The sequence below is a fragment of the Monomorium pharaonis genome, chromosome 4, assembly GCF_013373865.1.
Source record: "Monomorium pharaonis isolate MP-MQ-018 chromosome 4, ASM1337386v2, whole genome shotgun sequence".
NCBI classification, from domain to species: domain Eukaryota; kingdom Metazoa; phylum Arthropoda; class Insecta; order Hymenoptera; family Formicidae; genus Monomorium; species Monomorium pharaonis.
Genome location: NC_050470.1, coordinates 7,312,157 through 7,333,869, shown reverse-complemented (window position 1 = coordinate 7,333,869; position 21,713 = coordinate 7,312,157). Strand labels below are relative to the sequence as shown.

The 21,713-nt window shown below is 38.8% G+C and overlaps 2 protein-coding genes across 5 annotated transcripts in view; one reads left to right on the top strand and one right to left on the bottom strand.

The window, feature by feature from the left end:
- Window positions 1-17,678, top strand: part of LOC105833459 (aryl hydrocarbon receptor nuclear translocator homolog) — a 37,407-nt gene extending 19,729 nt beyond the window's left edge. For 2 of the 4 annotated variants that reach the window (XM_012675215.3, XM_012675212.3), the window contains 10 exons: window positions 7,817-7,977; window positions 12,077-12,394; window positions 12,774-12,977; window positions 14,562-14,747; window positions 14,868-15,026; window positions 15,107-15,257; window positions 15,322-15,479; window positions 15,633-15,811; window positions 15,892-16,036; window positions 16,124-17,678. In XM_012675215.3, the coding sequence (XP_012530669.1) occupies window positions 7,817-7,977; window positions 12,077-12,394; window positions 12,774-12,977; window positions 14,562-14,747; window positions 14,868-15,026; window positions 15,107-15,257; window positions 15,322-15,479; window positions 15,633-15,811; window positions 15,892-16,036; window positions 16,124-16,338 (1,876 nt within the window). In that variant the 3' untranslated portion in view covers window positions 16,339-17,678. The remainder of the gene's footprint in view (window positions 1-7,816; window positions 7,978-12,076; window positions 12,395-12,773; window positions 12,978-14,561; window positions 14,748-14,867; window positions 15,027-15,106; window positions 15,258-15,321; window positions 15,480-15,632; window positions 15,812-15,891; window positions 16,037-16,123) is intronic. The other 2 variants (XM_012675213.3, XM_012675214.3) reach the window with 2 other exon arrangements.
- Window positions 17,679-17,989: 311 nt separating this feature from the next.
- On the bottom strand, window positions 17,990-21,002 carry LOC105833458 (U3 small nucleolar ribonucleoprotein protein MPP10). The gene is made up of 4 exons (XM_012675211.3): window positions 20,745-21,002; window positions 19,263-20,592; window positions 18,658-18,766; window positions 17,990-18,572 (listed from the first exon to the last, which is right to left on the bottom strand). Exons 1-4 carry the CDS (start codon window positions 20,825-20,827, stop codon window positions 18,214-18,216), a joined length of 1,881 nt encoding a protein of 626 aa, XP_012530665.1. The 5' UTR covers window positions 20,828-21,002; the 3' UTR covers window positions 17,990-18,213.
- Window positions 21,003-21,713: the final 711 nt, after the last annotated feature.

The following is a 21,713-nucleotide window of genomic DNA, read 5'->3' as shown; positions in this document are numbered from 1 at the left end:
ATTGATTGACTTATCAATAGACAAAAGGCAAAAAAGGGGTATCGGAGGTTGAGCCTACCGCGTGTAACATTGATCGGTCGTGACTCAGCCCCCTGCTTTGTGTAACGTGACTGTGTATGGCGTTACGTCTCTATTAAGCACCAGGCCCACGGTTGCTTCCCTACCTGATATAATCGTAATGTAAAGCCGATCATAGGTAACGTACCTTCGAAAAACCACGTATAAATGCCATTCTGTGCACACATGTAGCCGTGTCAACTAGAATATGTACCGTCTGATTATTTGCATCCTATTTACGTCTAAAATTAAATAAAATAACGAAATCATAATTTCCACCGAAAGAAATAAAATTATATTGAGTTGTGCGTATCGAAATTATTCGAGAACTATTGAATTTATCACGTGTCGTTCCTTACTTTTCTCATATTAACCAGAAATACAGGAAATTCAAGTTTTAATACACGCTATTATATGTATGGTCGCACTTACATTCGTATAAGTTTCGTGTTTATTTTTTAATCCATGCTGCATTATTATCGTGTACCTGAAAGGCCAATTAGGCATAAAATGTAACAAAGTTACATTCCTCTCCGCAACCGAGATACAATCATCTTTCATTTCACTGAACGAGATTAAATTGCCACCCATATCCTATTTTTCTCTCTCCTTCTCTCTTTCCCTCTCTTTCCCGTTTTACGATTTTTACTCACGTTACTCGCCGTACATACCTGCAAAATGATAGTACGGAATTGCTCGCGAGCAATCCTCGCGTTGCTCGATCTAACTATTTGTTCATAGCGGAGGGTCAGCTAGGAATTTCTCACATCTCGTTAATTTCGTGCACGCGAGAAGAAATTGCATGACTTATCTGATTTACTCCGTACTAAGTACGTACTAAAGTTTATCTTACGTCGTTAGTTGTTTGTTATAACAATCCACTAGCTCTGATATCGTTCAATTGGAGATGCACATATTGTTCGAAACATTTCTTAAAAGTCGTTACTGAATTTACTGAGAGTTTGGAGAAAATTTTACATTTTTGTTCCCCGGCTTGCGAAATCACAACAAAACCAATCAATGAAACAGTTTAATTTTCGGCGACCGCTTAATTTGAATCTAGAAAGTCTCACTTTATTTCAGCCGATTGCGCTCGTCGGGAAAAAGCGCTCTGTTATTTTTTAACGCCGCGGCCAATCTGAAGGCTGACTGCCGATCCGCCATAATAGCAATAACGATATCTTATCCATGGTCTCTCATCGCGTGCCGCTACGGGTGGGTCCGTGGCGGTTCACCTGCAATTCCGTATCCGCGCTGTCGTTTCGCAGGTATATACGGTGCCGCGAAAGAATACGCGGCGGACGCCGCCGCGGCAAAGACCGACCGGCAACATTCTGATGTCGCGCGCTCTTTCTCTCTCCTCATCATCCCCCTTCGTTCCTCTCCCTTTCTCGCCCCTGGTTCTCTCTCTCTCTCTCTCTCTCTCTCTCTCTCTCTCTCTCTCTCTCTCTCTGGAGAACCTCACTTTTAAGTTAATAACGCAATTACTGCCTCCTGCCGCAAGACGCGCGCGTCTCTCCTTGCCGCCTGTCCGTAACTTTTCTCTCTTTCTCTCTTAGACCTCTTCTCGTTTTCCTCTCTTTCCCATCTTTTGCGCTTCCCCATCCTCGCATTTTCTCGGCGTTAATACAGCTGCCGGCACTTTTGGTGCCGTGATAACCACGAAATAATTTTGTCGCATGCCGGTGGTTGCGGAGGAGAGTGGAATCTCTCCTTCTCTTGTGCTTTATTGCCCCTTTTTATTCCCCGTCCTAGCATTTCCTTATTAAAGGATTTTGGAAACGTGATTCTTCATTTTTAATACAGATCGACGCATTAACTTATTGTCGAAATTTCTTCCGTGCTGTATTATTTTTCTAGAAAAGGGAGAAACCATTTAAATGGAATTTGAAAAACTTTTTCAGTTTTTTCGAACATTTTTCTGGGAAAAAATCGGACGTGAATCTGAAATACAAAGTTTCATAGAATAGATTGCCATTAAATACTCGTAAAATTTTCGAGCGATGCAGTATGTCATTTGGGAATATAAGGAACAGGAAATAAAAAGGAAATATGAGAAAGCTATCGGAGAAAGGTTGTGACAACATGGTGCTTGCAATAAATTCGGGCACAGTCATCATTTATAACGCGTGTGTGTCCGACGAACATTGCTCTTTTGCGATTATTCGTTCACGGCAGTAAATATGTTGCGCGGAAATTTATGACTCTACACGCTGCCGTTTCACGCGCGTGATTATAACATCTTCGTCCAGTTTGGGAATGATTTAAGCAACATTCAATATCCATGTGGACACGGACGTTGTGCGTCGTTAACGTTAACGGTTTCGTGCCTGAAATGAAATTGGAGTAAAGATCATTTTACGTTTTTTTTTTAAATCACGATTAACCAACACGTGTCGGTACACAAATTTCGTAATGTAAATTAATTTTTAACATATTATTTTAGTTCCATTTATTCTATCTAGAGAAGTCATCGCTATAAAGTAAAAAAGTTATATGAGAAAAAAGAGAAGGAAGAGAGAGGTAGGTGTTCTCTAAAATTCTAATCACATGTGGCGAACGATCATAATGCCGAGCGAGTTACAAAAGTTTACAGGAAGATGTTAGAATCTCACAGAAATCAGAATCGCCGTAAGGAGGCTCTAAATGGAGGAGAGATTATCTTACATTACAGTGAAAAGCACGTGCCTTAAACGCCGCATAAGGAAGCCAACGGTGCCTCACTATAGAGTGCATGATGCAGATCGTAGCGTAGATTGCTCTCATAGGCCAATTAATTAAAAGTCTTCTTCTATGGTGTAATAAGCCGCGGAACGATTGAACGTACGGGAAAATTACTCTTAGAACGCTAACGAGGGTCGAACTGGATCAATCGGTTCACGAAGACAGCTATCGCGATTCAAATTTACTTAATATTTATTTGGACACAAGCGGAAAGAAATGTATTATCGAACATCATTTTTCTACGAATTGATGCACGTGTGTTTCAAAATCACAAAAAGAAAACTCCGCGGGATTCAATCAAATAATCGAATCAGAATTCCGACTGTACATCGAAAAGAAACGAGATATGCAAACGCGAAATAAGGAAGTTACGCGAAAGTTTATTCCCAATCATGAATAATACGGTTACAGTCAGATTACGCGTAGTATAATGTCCGCTTCTTTATCCGTCTCGGTAACCACAGGACAATGAGAGTATATAACTTTATATCCGTTTGCCATTCCAACGTTTCTCTATCAACGCAAGGGCGTAGCAAATGCGTTGTTTATTTCGTCGATCTTTATTTTGCATATCGATGCAATCTTGTGCAAGGAACACAAATCATAACGATAAACTATACGATTGAGTAACATAATTGAGCACAACTCCGTTTCGCAAGTCCATAAATTTTATGCATACGAGCGTTCGGGAATGTCGAACGTACGGCAAGGTAATGTCATTGGACGATCTTGCGAGCAAACGTAATAAATTGCATTATGAATCACATTATAGAGCGTTACACAATCGCGTTACACGTTCGCGTCCGGTATCTGAGTTAATATCGAAGACGAAGCATGCCGGAAACCGACGTTGTCAGAGTGGCATCCAGAGCAAACTACCTATCGTGGCATCGACCTAGAGCGAGCCTAAAGCAAACCTAAATGCGAGAGGCAATACGACGATAACTCGCTTTCTTCGCGATCGTCTCTCCTCCCCTTGTACATCGGGACGATTTTTTCCCTTTGCGGGGCGCTCCGTATGCTGTATGTGTGCAACGTATGTGTTTCCGAGCCAACATTAGATCACCACGGTATAAAGAGCCGTGTACAGGGTGTACCGATGCTATTCCGACGATCGTGACCGATTTTCTAACAACTGGAGCGGCGTACTGTAATTCCATCGAGGCGACGTCCGATCGATCGTCGCGCTCGAGAATACGGTAGAGTCTAGATTTTGAAGGGAAAACGTGGGAGAGGAAAAGAAATCTAAATATCCCCTAATCTCGTTTCTCACGAGGCTGATTAACGGCGGGGGACGGCGAACGCGAATCGTGTGTCCGCGATATTAAATTCCGTTTTATCTTGCAGTTTTAAGTTCCGCGAGACGTGCACACGTCGCGTTTTAAGCTTAAAATGGAGTCACGGCGGGATAAAGGGATCTATTACTTCAACCTTCAACTAGTATCCTCTTTTTCAAGTAACGTGACCGGTGTCACGGGGTCAGCGTTGACCCCCGGCCTTAGGGATCAGGAACTTTTACCGTGTCGCTCGCCGTAGCATCCGACGACCCCTGTGTATCAAATAGCATGGTAAATGCGGTGTCTCGGCTCATTGTGAATTGTGTCGACGGTATATACAATCTTTTTTGTCGATTAAAAATAGTTCTTTGTATTTTCGTTCCTTATATACTTAAAAAAAAGTATTTGTAACGTTATCTGTCGACGAAAAACATTTCAGTAAATTATTAACAATTCATTGTATTCTAGCAACGTAACGCATTACTCCTTTTATAATTATAATTATGCCGGAGTGAATGTTATTACAAAATTACATCTGTTATACAATTACGTAGCTGTGCAGTTACATAACATAAATAAGTCAGTAAAATTTGAATTTTTGCCATGAAACAGAACAATGTATTTGTAACATTTTTAATGTTCGAGATGTCTTGCTTTAAAAAAAAAGTAATAGCGACTCTTGATCGAAAGAAGTTACCATGTAACCCAGTTGAAAGAAAGTACTGGTTATATCCAAGCAATAAAAATAAAATGTAAAATAAGACATCGTAGAACTGCAAACTATCGCGACTTCGAGATCAAGGAATCAGATCGCAGAGAGTGGCCGTGGTGTGAGGTAGTACCGGGACACCCGGTATGCCCCGGTACACGGAGCTTGGACCCACGGAGCGAGCGGGCAACTTCGGAGCGTCTGACCTCTGACCCAGGAGTTCTTTCCCCGTCCTCCTCTTCACGGATCGCGTTCCTCCCCCTCTATCCCCTCTCGTCTCTTGCCATGCCGCGCGATGCATACTCCGCTTTATACTTGCGCTTTAAGCGCCGTGGCCTCTTTTAAATAGCGGGCCATCCTCGACGTCGTCGAGCGTTACGGATTCCCTTGGTCCTCGAGACGAGACAATAATAACGATAACGATCGCCCGTGCGCGCAGCTCGACGAAAAAAATTGCACCGAATCGTATAATGAGAGACGTGAAAGGCGATTGGCATTGACTTGAATCATGACGGTTTCGCTTTTTCACTGACTTGTTATTTTGCTTTTCTTTCCTTCGACGTTTCGAATTGGTTTTAATAATGAATTATTTTACGAAACTTACTATTAAGAAATAAACAATTCAGACTCTCTATTATTTGATGATAAGAAAATTTTATTTGGAAATTAAGTATACGAATATAAATTTTGGAAAACAGAATCTAGCAGTCTATCTGTGATACTTTCAAGGCCAAGCTGGATAAATTAAAATTGCAAAATAAAATAGAATAACAGATCAAAGAAAAAGTTATGAAATAATCATGACGTAAATTATGTCGAAGCTTTTCGCATACTTTTTGTTACATGATTCGATTAATTTTCCTTGCACGTTATTATCGTTTGAAGAACAATCGCTCGTTCGTAAATATTTTAAATAAATATATAAATATATAAATATTGATTTTTTTTACATTACATGTTATATGAAAACATATTGCTGGACGTTTATGCAATTTTATAAATATTTATGATTAAAATTACTGCTCTTAGTGTAGTTCGAATTTAAATTTAAAATATTTGAATATTTTTGAAAGTTTTAAATTAACAATAGATAGCCAGATAATTAGAAACAAATATACAGTATGTATTTCTCTTGCTATTGCAAGCAAACATACCAATCAAAAGGTCAAGTATTTTATACTTATTGACTATTTCTTATAAATATTATAAATGTTTAAGTCCATCTTTATAAAGCTAATCAATATATCTGAGAATTTATTTACCATTTGATTAGGATTTAAACAGTTAATTTGTACAGAAACTTGCATGCCTAAGTAATAAAATAAAGTTTTTTGCTATTCAAAAACTCTGATTCGATTTCGAATACATTCGGATTTCAATAAATATATAATATATTTGGATATCCAAATCGAGTATATATTAAGAGTTTTAATTAATATTTATTAGAAATTCGAGAAATTAATTTTTAGATATAAATACAGCGAAATACAATAACACGTTTCGCACAGACTACGTCCGCACGACGCAGTCCCATTGAACGGATCAATTTTATTTTTCAATATTTCATATCGTGGCCATCCATGTCGCGGGGAGTAGACGCCGCGAAAAAAAGAGTTAGTGCAAACCAATCAGCATATCGATATCAAATTTTAATCTCGCACCCTGTGTATTCGGGTAGGATATCGACGTTATAGTCTGATCGCGAAACTATCTGTCCATGTCATGAACTGAACAAATTTTTTTATCATCCCGTGAACCGATCTCTTTCCTTATCCATTTCAGGATAGAGAATAGGTAGCGATCAAACTGTCCCGTTCAATAAAGAACTTGTCAGTCGATAACACAATAATTCCTACCAGGAAGTACTTTCTACAATTATTTTATACAGATATATATATGATGATGGATAACAAGCGGAGATAATTATATGTCTATTTTTCGAGTATAATGAATAAAATAGAAGAAAATTTGTGCCTGATCTGGTTAATTGCAAATTATTTATTTTTATTATTGTTATTTACATCTCTTAACGTTGCTGCAGAGCGTTGTAGAAACAGGCAAGAATTGATCGATCGTAACGCTAAACCGGGAGGTTCGGTTCACGAAGTTGACTTCGCGAAATGATTGGTTTCGCGAACGGGACGTAGCGCCGATAGCGAATTAACCGCCGCTCGATTTGCGCATCGGGGAATCGAGCGGGAATCCGGCTTACGTGTTGCGTGCGGATCCGCGCGTATACACGGGGTTCTGCCCTCGCGAAGTTTCTTGGAAAATTGTCGCGAATTAAATGCCATTAAATTTACGATTTGCGCGCCGGCGATTACGCAGCTCGCCGTCGAAGTAAAGGGAGACGTGCCTTGCCGTTACCCGCGGCGGTTACCCTCTGGTAGCGTAATAACAGGGGAGGTCTCAAATTGTGGTCTCGCCCCGATATCCTCCCCCGTCTAGGTGGAGGACTACTCGAGAATTTATCGGACGAATCGATCATGGCGCCAACGACGACCGAGTTAATTTTAGGTAGCTTATGTGAAGTTTTAATTGGAAGCGCGATGGTAAATTGATGCAAAAACTTGAGGCGCTTTCTAATGAGTGCAGATATGATCGGGGGATTCGTTTCTTCACGTGAGATTTAATGAATAACGTTAATTACATTATAGAACGATGAAAACGCTATTAATAATTATTCTTTTACTATTCATGAATAATTATTTAAGCCGAGACGTGGCACGGTGACTCGGCGATATGTTTCACAACCGCGAGTTAAATCCATAACTGGTGCACGTTACGCGAAGCGAGGCCCCGCGCGTATTGTGTACAGGCGCAAGAAGTCAACGCAAATTGAATACCGTATCGCGAGCGTTATTTCACGCTATTTCCTGCGACTCTCGCGATCCCTCGCGTAGAGGGACGCGCAAGAAAACCCCTTGTCTCTACCGGCTGTTCCGCGTTTCAACTTCGTTGTTCGCGCCGTTTTTAGCCGTAGTAGGAGAAACCGCATGCTGGTTCCTTGAACTATGCAATTACCTCGGTTTTGTCTTGCGACTTACTGCAGGGAGAATCATTGCGAGATAGAGCGGCGGCGGCGGAACAAGATGACCGCCTACATCACCGAGCTCTCCGACATGGTGCCGACCTGTTCAGCCCTGGCCCGGAAGCCCGACAAGCTCACGATTCTGAGGATGGCGGTGGCGCACATGAAAGCTCTTAGAGGTGAGTAACTTTCAACATCTTGACGGAATCTTATTTATCTTCCTGGTGAATTTGAAAAGGACCTCGAATTAAGTTTTTCGAGGACTAATATGTTTTAATTAATTAAGTAGATTAGATCTTGAGTTAATTAAATTAATAATCAATTCTTCGACTCGATGTGCTCGCTCGTAAAAAATTGTGAACATTTTCTCCTCGGATAATATTAAATGCATTTTCCTTTTACACAAGTAGAATTTATTCGAGAATGAACTGAGTTGCTACCTGAGTCGGGTTTAATGTCGAAAATTGAAAAAAGTGGAGAAAATTGTTGCTTTCAAAAGATCACTAAGAAATACAAATAACAAGATGTTGAAGAGCCGTCCCGTTATTCGAAGTTCTCTTGCAGATTTTTCGTCGAGAGATGAAAAAATGTCGAGTGTCGATAACTTACAAGCCACTCGTAAGTGTTATAAGCCACTTGAATTTAACTTAAGTCTCTTCTCTGGAACTCGCACGCGCCGCAAAGTTAGCAAATATGATATGGGCAAAAAATAATTCTCTTGTTCTTTCTTTTAGTAAGCCGTTCATTTTTTAAATCAAACTTCCGCAATTACTTTCGAAGAACATAACGAGGGTATAATTTTATATTCGCAGTTTTATATTTTATTTAATCTTTTTTTTTTTATTCCGCTCCCTTTCTCTTTGCATGTTTTATTTGCTATAATTTTATTTCAACTATTTTATGTATGAATGAGAGAGAACAAATCTCTCTCTCTCTCTCTCTCTCGCTCTCTCGCTCTCGCTCTCTTTCTCCTCCGTCTTCTCCGGCCGTCATCGATAAGGAACGGTGCAGTTTTCGACGCGGGACGTGACGATTAAGTTGCAGCAATGTTTAAGTTATCCGGCACGAGCGGCGCAATAACTTGGACGCAACGCGAGATCTCGATGCCCTAACGTGAGGCCGATTAAATTACGGCTGTAGTCGACCCGCCGTATGTTGCTTTACGTTTACCTACGACTATCGATTACGCGGCGAAACACTCGCTCGAATCCCTCCCGGGTCGAGCGACGCGCGAGAACGCGGCTGGATCTCCCGTCTCGACAGAGGCGAGAATTTACGAGCGCTTTTAGGATACTTCCACTGCCGACAGTAAATATCCGCGACCTCCTCGTTAGGCTGGAAACGAAAAGGCCGAAGGTGTTTCGCCAGGTTCGCGCCGAGATTGCAGGTGACTGCACGTATCAAGTCACTTTACCGACATTTATGATACCATTATAATATATGGGAATTTTTATTTGTTAGAGATTACAATTGCTATTATCTTCCCCCAAAAAACTCGAGTCAGTACTGAAATGATTAAATAGATATTAGATATGATTAACAGATAATATAATTCTTATCGATGTTCGTGCGGAAAGAAAAGTGTAGTTGGAAGTCGGCGGAAAGAGCCACGAATTGATGAAGTAAATCATTTCGCACCGAAAATTCTTGTTTGAAAAATATCAAAATGATTTCTCGCGTCAAAAGGAAGAAAATCGATCTTGAATTTTGCCGAAAACCTGAGGAACAAACGTGTTTACGGAATTTCATTTAAATCCCGTTACCAAAGGGGAGAGATGATGGTCAAGACTTCGTGATATAAATACGAAATGCATATTAGGGCTATCTGCATAACTGATTAACGAGGAAATTCCGTGAGGAAGGGCAGGTGGAGGGGGACTAGGGGGGAATAGGGATGCGCCGGAACGATCGTAATGTTGCGGCGGGGTTTCGGTGGCGGTCATATCGAATGCAACGGGCGCGATGTATGCTTCCGGTGGGCACGTTGGGCGGAGTTGTGCGTCCCGTCCCTTCGGGCGGCTGTCCCTTTGGTAGGCTCTGCCGGGGTATCTACCTATCTACCTGAGCCCGAGGGAGGCCTGCGGCCGATGGACGGACGCGTGCTGCGTATTGTGCGTGAACGCGCGCGCGTGTATGCGCGATTCCGCCGTGATTCTACCTAGGTATTGGTGGTGCGTCGCGTTGTTTATAGCCGCTTCTCCTCTTTCCCGACGACGAGGGCCGCTGCATACAAATCGCTCTCTCGCACGGGAGAGGAGGAAACTCTCCGTCTCTCTCTCTCTCTCTCTCTTCTCTCTCTCTCTCTTCTCTCTCACCTGTGAGGAGACAGAGAGGATAATGGAGAAGGAGGCGGAGGAGGTGAAGGAGGACGCTCGTTTACGCGCGCGAACGCCCCATGCGTGTGCTATGTGGAAGAGTATTACGCGGTCGCGACGAGGCATACGTCAGTGCCGGGCACCAACGGATTTTTTACGACCCCGAGACGCCGGGGATAAAAACTGCCAGAAGAGAAGAACCGTTCGACGAGCGTTGATAGGAAAAGGCGGACGCCGTTCTGTCGCAAGAACGTGTCGGTTTTCTTCTTTTTTTTTTTTACGTTCACGGTGCACTCGACGCGGTATAATTTCGTAAATGTTTGAATTTGCTTAAAAATGGATAATCATCAATGTCACATACGCGTTTTGTATTCTTCAATTCTTACTTGGATACTGTATCGCCCGTAAATGTTTAAATTTAATTGAAAACATTTTTAGCCGTTAATTGTTAAAAACTTGACGGTTACGAACTATTAAATGTTAGATAAATGATAATACGAAAAAGCATCCGTGGCAGAAATATTCAATACCACCTATCACAGTTGTTGTTCAACGTTAAAATATAGTGGTGCGTTAGAATGCCTAGAAATGGAAATCAAACAGCTACTAGCGTGACATTGCATACTAAAAATATGGGATAGAACGAGTAGCTTATATATCGATCTCAAGCGAATTTTTTATTGTCCCAATCCATTTTTTGCAGTGCAATCCTTTTTAATTGCATAAATATTCTTATTTCAACGGCAAAATTTCATTTTAAATATTTTGTCAGATTGTTATACATTTGTGAATATTTATTTACGTTTTAAATCTATACACTCTCGGAATATCTCGTATACTATCAGACAAATTGCAACAATTTTCTTTAAATTTAACACAATAATTGTGCGATTATCATTTTTCTGTACACGTTGAGACTTATAAAACAAAACATTGCAGTCTTTTTGGTTCGCGATGCGCGTACGTGCGTTTATGTCTTTTGAATTTCTTGCGCGAACAGGTGATGTGATAGCTAAAAATTTTTTAGTATTATGGATAACCAATGATCGGAAATTGTATGCGGAAAACGTCGAAGTAACAACAGTAACGTTGGACCGGTAGACATATACCAATGTGGAAGAAAGTAATGGTAACGAAGGTCACCCCGGGGGTCTTCCATAGATCTTGTTTGGAAGTCGTTAAAGTACCTCTTCCCGGAATTTCTCCGTATATCGGGGTAAAGATCGCATCGCCGCGCGAGAGAGCCGCTCTTTCTGTCTCGCACTTCTCTCTCTCTCTTTCACTCTCGGGATCCGCCGCCGTCCGCTTTGCAATTCCGATCTTGCACCTCGATAGTTACCTCCGCTGGCGAGGTGCCCCGTCCTCATTTTTGGTACCACACCATGGCGCGCCGCGATCTTCGCGTCTCTCCGGAGGTCAACTTCGGAAAAAGCTATCGAGAGGCGATTTCAATATTCGATAGGACACGACTTGCTTAGGAATTCGCGGAGTGCTCTTCAAGGTTTTGAATCCGCGCTTCAAAAGCTATCGCCTGTTCATCAACGAATTTAATGCCGAATTCTTCCCCTCGAAGACTCAAATCAATAATATTATAAATGCGTTTAGCTTTATTAATACGAGACAACTGAATCTCACACGTTAGAAGTTTGGAAATAAATCGATAAATTTGACAGGCATTTGAAGGTGCATGCAATGAAAGGAATAAGACAGACGTAGTCGCTTTATTGGTTTAAACATGTTGCGTGTGAGGTGCGAACAATATTTAGACGATTTTGCCCTACTAACAACTAATTGACATTATGTTTTCGTCGTTATGTTAATTGTTGGACGAAATGCAGCACTCTGCAAAGAAGTTTATTAGATCTCGATGCAAACAATGCTTGTACGTTATATATACTTGGATACTCTGTAAATTCTATCATCCTATCTTCGAAATGTCAGAGCGAAATGGAATGTGTTGCAGGTACCGGGAATACTGCCACGGACAACGCCTACAAGCCGTCCTTCCTTACGGATCAGGAATTAAAGCACTTGATCCTCGAAGCGGCGGATGGCTTCCTGTTTGTCGTTAGCTGTGACACAGGCAGAATCATCTACGTGTCCGACTCGGTCGCACCGGTGTTGAACTACACTCAGAACGACTGGTACGGTACCAGTCTCTACTCGCAAGTTCATCCCGACGATACCGAGAAGGTGCGGGAGCAGCTTAGCGCGGCGGAGCCGCAGCACGGTGGCCGAGTATTGGACCTCAAGACCGGAACGGTCAAGAAGGAAGGTCAATGTAAGTATGTGCCGCTGACAATAAGTCACAACTGCCCGTTGGAAGATCGATGTAAAAAAGATCCATGTAAATACGTGCCGGTAACAATGATCCGCAATGGCTCTTCGGAAATTAAATGTAAAAATATACAGAAATGTAAGTAAAGAAAAAAAAAACGAATCGATCGATCGTTCAATAATTCTTCAGAGTTTTATCTCATCGAGCTATCTTATTACATTATTATTCCACTGTTAAATTATCTTATTATATATACATTAGACTATTTATTACTAAATCATGTTATTCACGTTTCTTAGAATGCGTTATTAAAGATAACCGATATTTGCATTCTCGGGAAAAATATATTCACGGGATAAAACAATTGCCTTTCTGATTACAGCCTCGATGAGACTATGCATGGGTTCAAGAAGAGGCTTCATCTGCCGCATGAAAGTCGGGAATCTGCAGACCACGGGCGACATGGCAGCGGCACACGGGCTGCATCGTATGAAGCATAGGAATTCCCTGGGACCGCCGGCACGGGACGGCCAGAATTACGCGGTGGTACACTGCACCGGATACATCAAAAATTGGCCACCCACTGGTGAGTTTGACATAGATTTCATCATCTATGCTGAGTTAAGATTGCCGCACGCAAGATTGTTGACGATGTGCCACCACTCTGATTAATGACTTCTTTTTTTTTCCCTCGGGCGTGATCATGGAGAGACGTAGGAAACTTGGACTCAGCATAAAATATTATTTTAAACCGGGAGAGTGAAACCTTCTGCCATCGGAGAGTGCCGTCTATGACAGTCGAAACTTCCATGAACGAAATCTCAGAAAAGTAATGGAACGAGACTCAACTAATTAAAATCCATTGCAGAAATTCTGTTTTTCGAAATTCTAATTGTCATTGGAAGGCACTCTGAGGAATGAGAGAAAGTCATTGTTTTTTATGCGATCTGTCTTTTGTATAAATTTTTTTTTTAATAGTTGATACAATCGACGTTTTTCCATGCGTTTATTTATTGATATTAATAATATATACTCAGTTTTTTTTATTTCCTATACATCCGTTTTTAAATTATTATAATACACACATCGACTTTGTCTCATTTGATCAAAATATTTATCCGAAATATTTTTTGCTGCTATCTTGCTCAATCTTGGGAAATCTCTTTCGCAAATATGATTTTATGATTACAAATCCAATTGCATATCGTGTTGCAATTCAAGAAAAAAAAGTCACAGTACTAATAATAAATCGTAAAATCATACATCTCTATCCATCACTTGGCGTAATTATATTCTACCCCTTGAGCTTCAACTTCGCGGCAATAATATGCTAGGCCCAAACCGTCCAAGTATTTCCTATGTCCGTGAGCGCGACATACAGCGGGCCCCAGCTTTCTATTTTAAAGCGGGGGAGACGTCGCGTCCGAGGAATACGAACGAACCGTTCCTGGAACACGACGGAACAACGCGTATGCCACGTGTGTACTGTAAATTAAGAACCGCCTCGAGTTGCCGTGACTGAATTTTTCGATTCTGCATCTTTCATTAAATATTTCGTATTCATAATTGAACGTGTTATATTTACTTTCGATCCGTTTTAAAGCGCAGAAAAACGATGAATTTGCACATTCAAACGATAAATCTAATTAATTTAAGAAAAAAAAGAATCTTATCAGAAACTTTCCTTACTGCTTATTGTACGTTTTCCGGTCTCTTCGGTGTACTCATTTAACCGCTGAATGGAAAGTCGTCACCATTAAGAATTGTGGCGAGTAGTTCTCGGCTGTTAACATATTTGTTTAATATTCATGATCACGTGCGTAACTCTCTTTGTTCCATCGATAGCTTTGTGACAACCGCTGATTAATTCAATCTTATCGGTTACTTTGAAAAAAAAAAGATACAGCTTCTTGCACACATTAAATGCGATAGAGATGTAATAAATCGCTTTGCAACTTTCGAACCTTAAGACTTATACGCGCAATATCGATTTTTAAAAATAGTATTCTAACATTTTAATATTTTATTGCAACACAAATTTAACACGAACTTATGTGTTTGATGTGTGAAATCAGTATTAGATTTTTAGCAGTAAATTTTAGTATATAAGACGATTTTTTTAAGCCGATCAACGGGAAATCATGGACTGATTCATGATTTTACGCTGTAGGTGATTTTGTTCCCCCATGTGTACCAGGTGTGGGTCTAGGTGACAGAGGCGGTGTTCAAACTGGTCCAGACGGTGTGGTTACGGATGAAAATGCTTCCACGCATTGCTGCCTTGTCGCCATTGGGCGATTGCAGGTCACTAGCACACCAAATAGTAGCGACTTAGCAGGTTCCAATAGCAATAGCGGTAAGTATCGCCCTATTAACGATTTAATTTAAAAATTCCTCAAATTGATATTCGTTTTATTCATATAACAGCACAGACAAAAACTAGTTTCTGTCATAAATCATGTTTCTGATGTTATAGAATTTATATCACGTCACTCTGCAGAAGGTAAATTTACCTTTGTGGATCAAAGAGTCGGTGGAATTTTGGGGTATAGTCCATCGGAACTCTTAGGTCATCCTTGCTACGAATTTTATCATCCGGAAGATCTGACACATATGCGGGAAAGTTTTGAACAAGGTAAAGCTCCATACGTCTTACATTTTTAAATGTTTCGTTAATGTTATTAATCATGTTATTAATTATGGCTCGCTTTTTAGTATTGAAGCTGAAAGGACAAGTTGTGTCTGTGATGTACAGATTTCGAGCTAAAAATCGCGACTGGGTGTGGTTGAGAACGTCAGCATTTGCATTCTTAAATCCGTTCAACGAGGACGTTGAATACATCGTCTTCACAAACACACATGCAAAGTAAGAATTTTATATCTTGTTCTTCTGTTTCGTATGGAAAAAAATATTCACATGTTTATTCCAGATCGTTTCATCCTAGTAGCGACGGTCAAACGGAGAACGAAGCTGTACCTGCGTATGGACAACCTGGTATAGACTATTCCCTTCAAAGACATCCTGCCAGGGATCCACTCTATTCCGCGCATCACATGATGCAACATCCAGCCACTGTAGCTACAGCCAGTAAGACAATTACTACATATTTCCTCTATTATTTCTTGCATATCAAACATCAAATATTAAATACACATCTTCCGCTTCTTCTTCTCTATTTATATGGCCTCGTCTCCGTTTCCGAAGACGATATGACCAGTAGTGCATATACGTCATTTGCAGGTCCGCAACAACCGAGGCCGTCCAGCACACAAAACGTATATCAGAACTATGAGACGACGCAATCACCGATAGCTTATGGGTCACCTGGACAGCAAAGCGCGTCTTCGTCGGTTTTAAGTAGGATTCAGAAGCCGGCAAATACATCTCCAACTCCACAAGGATGGGCAATTGGAAGACAGGTAATTCGCTTAATTCTTCAATTTTTCAGTAGATTTAAAAAGTCATAAATGTTAAAACGTCAATTACGTTTTTTTAACAGCAACCTGTGACAGAAGGTTACCAATACAGTCAATTAAGTCCATCGAGATCACCAAGCGGACCGACGTACACTCAGCTCAGTAGCGGCGCTAGAACACCGGCTACCCAGCAATATCATGCAGTCACAACAGTGCCTAATAATCCTGGTTAGTCTTCCGACGTACTTTGTTTTATTATGTTCTCTAGATGCTATACGAAAATGTAAATAATTAAACGTGCAAATTTGTCATTAGGTATGTGGGGTTGGCAGAGTCAACAGCATCAGACGCAGCAACCGGACGGACAGACCGGCGCTCAGGTGTCCGCACAAGCACAACCACCACATCCTGGACAGGCCGGACCCGGCACACAGCCGCAAGAGTTGTCCGACATGCTGCAGATGTTACAAGATCAGGGCGGCTCGTCCGGTTTCGAGGAACTGAACATGTTCAACACTAATTTCGAGTAGCAACGAGATAGGCGACACGCCTCTGAAAAGCAGCTTCTGCTTTAGAGGAATTCTCTCTCTTCGAGGCTTTCCCCGGTTGTTCGATACCACTTTGGGGATCTGGGCATCGCAATGTGCACCCTCACCGTCAACATCCGGAGAATCGTTCACGAAGAAAGGAGAAGCGCGATTTAACAATTTAGCACCGCATATATAGACTTTATGCAAAAACGATCGCACTGGGATTAGGACAGCCTAGTCTACCGGATTATTTACATATACATACGTATATTATAACCGAGATTTTTGATTCATTGTCATGGGTATCAGATGCTATGGAGTTACGATCGTCGCGACATGCGCTCCATTTGTTTGAGGTAATTATCCAAATAGAGATGAGCATGATTTCGCTGCGAAAATATCATTAAAACATCAAGGGCGACTGTACCTTTATGACGATTATTGATTAGTGCTCGAAATGAATAATACGCACAGATGGGCTATATTTACATTTGGCATAAGCTACTAAATATAAAACAAAGTTTTACATTTATAAATTTTACATTTAAAATTAAATGCGCAACCGATGAAGATGCTAATAACCGATGAATGCTTTCGAATGCTTATAATGATTTAAATGATTGCACTTTAATGAATCTGGAATTAAATTTAAAAAATTAATTCCAATTTTATCAAATCTGCTCGTGGTGGCGGTTCTTCATAAAGTTGATTGAGTAGTGAAGGGCCTGTAGATGAATATTCATGGCCTTATTACATGTATTCTAAACATATGTAAGCATCTGTGCTTATTATACAAATAAATAAAGTGACGTAATTTTAATTTTCATGACAATTTTATCTGAAGTATCATGCGATTCGATAAATATTTAACGAAGAAAAAGAAAAATGAAAATAACAGAAGTGTACTCTAAACAATAAGAAAAAGTATTTTTAAAAAACTTCTCAATCAAAAATCTATACACAAATCACGGTAATTTTAATACCAGCTTATCGTTAGATTTGTAAGGTTAGCTTAATTATTTTAATTTAGATCTTTGTAATTATAAACAGTGCAATCATAAACCAACACGCGACAAAAAATCGTTCGAGACATTGACAATGTACAAAGAAACTGTGTAATCCACCTTTGCTTCTCTGTGCAAGACACCGTTTTTAGATATTCTTAAAGAAAAAAAATATAGATAATGTTACACATACGAATAATTGCATTTATAAGTAACCACGTGTGACTTAGCGCGTTTGTACGTGTTTTAGCAAATTTTGACGAGCACATTGAAACGAAATTGCAGCATATCATGATGAATTGGGAACATTTTTCACTAATATATGGACTATACATATACGCATGATTTTTTTTAATCATCCTACATCGTGACGAGAATAGTACCACCATTTTTGACAATAACTAATATATTGGGCCTGATGCAGGCATCAATATTTATATGCGAATGTTAAGTATGAATTTTGTCTCTATCAAAAAAAAAAAGAGATTACTTCACAAATCCCTTATCCACTGTTACATATTCCTTTGCACAATATCCACGTATTATAGCGCCGCAAGAAAAAAAACGCGATTAATATGATTTAAAGAGCAAAGGATGTTAGAAATGCATACGTATATCATGCAATAAAGCTATAAAAAATATTTTTAGTGTACATATGTATCTTACATTACGCAGAGTGCAAAGAACTTACATTGCTGTAAGGTTTTTAATAATTTTCGTTAGTTGCGTTTCTTTTTATGATTGTAATTAATGATAATAGAAAAAAAGGTAATAAGCAAACAATATATATAGAATTCTTCATAGGGCACAATGAAAAATATAACAAAAATTTTCATTTTATTCTTAAATAAATTTAAAATAATAAATAACATTATAATTTCAGTTTTACGGCTGAAACAACGTCCTTTTTCTTGGACACATTATCTTTTTTAATTTTAATCTTATTTTTTACTTGATCTTGTAACTGCGTAAAAAATGCAGTTGAGGACTTCGCGACTTTGTGCGTAGATTCATTTAATTTTGTAACGTTTTTATCTTTAATTACTTTCTTAAGCAACGCAGCCTTTTCTTTCTTATCCTTGTACTTTTTAGCGATTCCTGATTGCAATTTGTCTTTCTTTTCCATTGCCTGCTGTTTGGCTCGCTGCCTTGACTTCTTTCGTCTTCTCTCGCGCTTCATGTCAGTTTTTGTTCGTTCTGATTTACCAATAAGATCGCCGCGTTGTTTGGCTGGAAATAAGAATTTTAAGAAAAATTAAAAAATAGTATATTATTAGATTAACAATAGCCGTATTAAATATAATATGATAAATACTTTTAATTTCTTCAGGTGCTAATAGAGTAGCATCAGTGGTCGCGACAGGTGCCACCTCTTCCATATTAACTGCAGGCATATTGCTAATGATTTTAATCTCTGGTTTAGCCTAAAACAGAAATCATATTATAAATGTTGAAAACAATTAAGAGTATCACAAAACATAAACATTTTGTAACGAATGTAGAAAAGTATTTATACAAACTGCAAGGATAGCTTTTACTTTAAAACTTCTTTTAAAATAAATAATGCACTTGTTAATAGTCATTCCACTCCAAACATCATTAACCCTTCGTGGTCACGCTTCTGAAAAGTTCTGTACCAATCTCTCTGGGATATAATGGATCCCAGCCCACATTCTTATTTGCCATAATAAGTTTTCATTATTTTAAAAGAAAATATTGAAATAAACTTGAAATATTGTTCTATCTAGTAGTGGATGTAATTTTGATTTTAATATGAGAAAAAAAATCTAATTTTCAAATAATAGCTTAGATACAAAGCTTTTTAGAAATTCTATTGGATGCTAGATGATCACAAAGGGTTAAATATCATATTTATATAAGTTTTCATTTACTTTTAATATAAATTATGAAAAACATTACCATTTTGGGAGTATAATGATAATTAGCTAACGCATCCAATTTGGACATCAGAGAACGCATCATTTGTCGAATTTCATTATGCAACTGTGGCATTACTTCCTTTTCTTCATTATTCTCTGGATCTAATGCTTGCTTTTGTCTTAGGTATTCTTTTTCGTAAATTTGTGATAAACTTTCCTTGCTCTTTTCTTGATCTAGTATCAATTTTTTCTTATATTCCAATGGTGTTTCAACTGGTTTGAATTTCTTCTCGACGTCGTCCCAAACCTTATCCTTAATTCGCTGCTTAATTATATCTTCCAGCTTCATAGTGGTCTCATCGGTGATTACGGGAGCTGGCCTTGTGTTTATATCGACAACCACAAATTCTTCCAGCAAAGAATTCTGTGGTCGACTTGGACCACTCACTTCGCCCTTCAATTGCCATGGCTTCTCACTAATAGCTTCCTCCTCCAGTTGATTAATTCTCATTTGCAGTCTCTCTTGACGAGCCTCCAAAGTAGATTTTGGCTGTAGATCTTCTTTGATCTTTTCTTCCTTATCTTTATTATGATCTGCTTTATTTTCTAAGCTATCTGTCTCATCAGAGTCATTGGTAAGATTAAACCTTACTTTTTTGTTTACCATTTGATCTTCATTATCTTCATCGAGATCTGTTTCTTCGTTCTCTAATCCTTCTTCTTCAGAATCCATAAAACTATCACTATGATCTGAATTTTTGCTTTCGCCAACTCGTTCATTCTCACTTTCAGGACTATCAAAGAAATCTGTGTACTTTAAGTATTTCTTTTCAGCATTATCTCCATCTTCATCTTCAGAAATATCGTTAAATAAATCTAGAGAGTCATCATCAGATCCAGTATTGTCCTCTCCTTGCTTCTCTTTTCTTTCTTCCTTAGTCAAATATTCGTCCAATTCTTGCAACTTGAAAAATTTGTCATCTACAATGGAGGACTTATTACGTTTTTTCTTCTTTGAATTACTTTTAGTTCTTATAACCTCTTCTGAGTCTTTCTCATCAGACATGCCTTCATCTTCTTTGTCTAAATTATCATTTTCAATCTGTACAAGTTCAGGTTTCCTAGAGCTTATTGGGACCATCAGCCTTTCACTTCCAGATAAACTTGTTAAAATCTTACAAAAGTATGCTATCTCGCCTTCATTCTGCAGTTCTAACTGCTGCCAAATTTGCTCCTCATCAAAGCCTTCAGTGACTAATTCTGGTAATGCATTTGTATTTCTATAAAAATTCCCATCTTTACAGGATTGTTCCTTGGTGAAATCATAAACATTTTTGGTAAGAGCTGTTATGTCAACTTTACTTTTCCCACTAAAATTGAAAAAATTATATTCAAAACAAATTTCTCTCATCCTTTCCAGAAAAATAGTTTTAATTTGTTTCAAACTTTTTTGTACCTAATGTATAAATTTTTGTTATGAAATTTATAAAGGTTAAATACTGAAATGTACTATCTTACTTACTTTCTTATTTGTTCCAACCGTTCCAACGATCGAATACTATCAAGTGTAGATATAATATTATTAAGAACGTTGACGTTAGCCATTACATTAACAATAATCTTGTTAAATTAGTATTTTATAAACATTGAAAAATTAAATCCACGTGCACTTATTATAGATATATCTACATAACCATAAACAGCAATTATAAAGTCCATAAACTACAACGTATCGAGCCGTCAAGGCTGTGAAGCTCGTAGCATGAATGGCTCAACCATAGACATGGTTGTTATAGATAGATTGAGTATACCATATATAGTAATGGGCGCCTTCAAGCAGACGGAGCGCTCAGTGATTTTAGTTCTTGTCCATTCTTGTGCCTTTAACCCGGATATCTACAATAGGTGTAGTAAGCCTTATGCCATAAGGAATTAACCAATTATTTTCGATTATTCTTCTCATATTCGATTATAATTGGTCAATTTCTTGGTGGCATAAGGCTTACTACACCTATTGTAGATCCGGTCTTATGTTTTATGATCCAGTGATGTTTTTATTAACTTATATCTTAATTTTTTATTAAAAATATTTGATATTTTTTCTACTAACGCAAAAAAATGTTACATATTTTTAATAATAATGTCCACTGTTTTCAAACTTTAAAATTAATATTTTGCTAAATATTGCAATTTAATACACGGCCTACAATGTCAGCAGGAGTAATGGTATATCCACACAACTTGCATAAGCGCATAAGCATATGCATAAGGAATTCGATTGGTTTATTTTCTTATGTAAGTGCCTGTAGACCAATCAATTTTCTTATGCATATGCTTATGCGCTTATGCAAGTTTGTGTGGATATACCATTACTCCTGCTGACATTGTAAACCTTTGCATAAATGTAAATCTATAAAAATTTTAGTAAGGACCACTCATTGGCAGCAAAATAATTAAGATATAAAACTGTTTGTTTAAATGCATTTGTTTA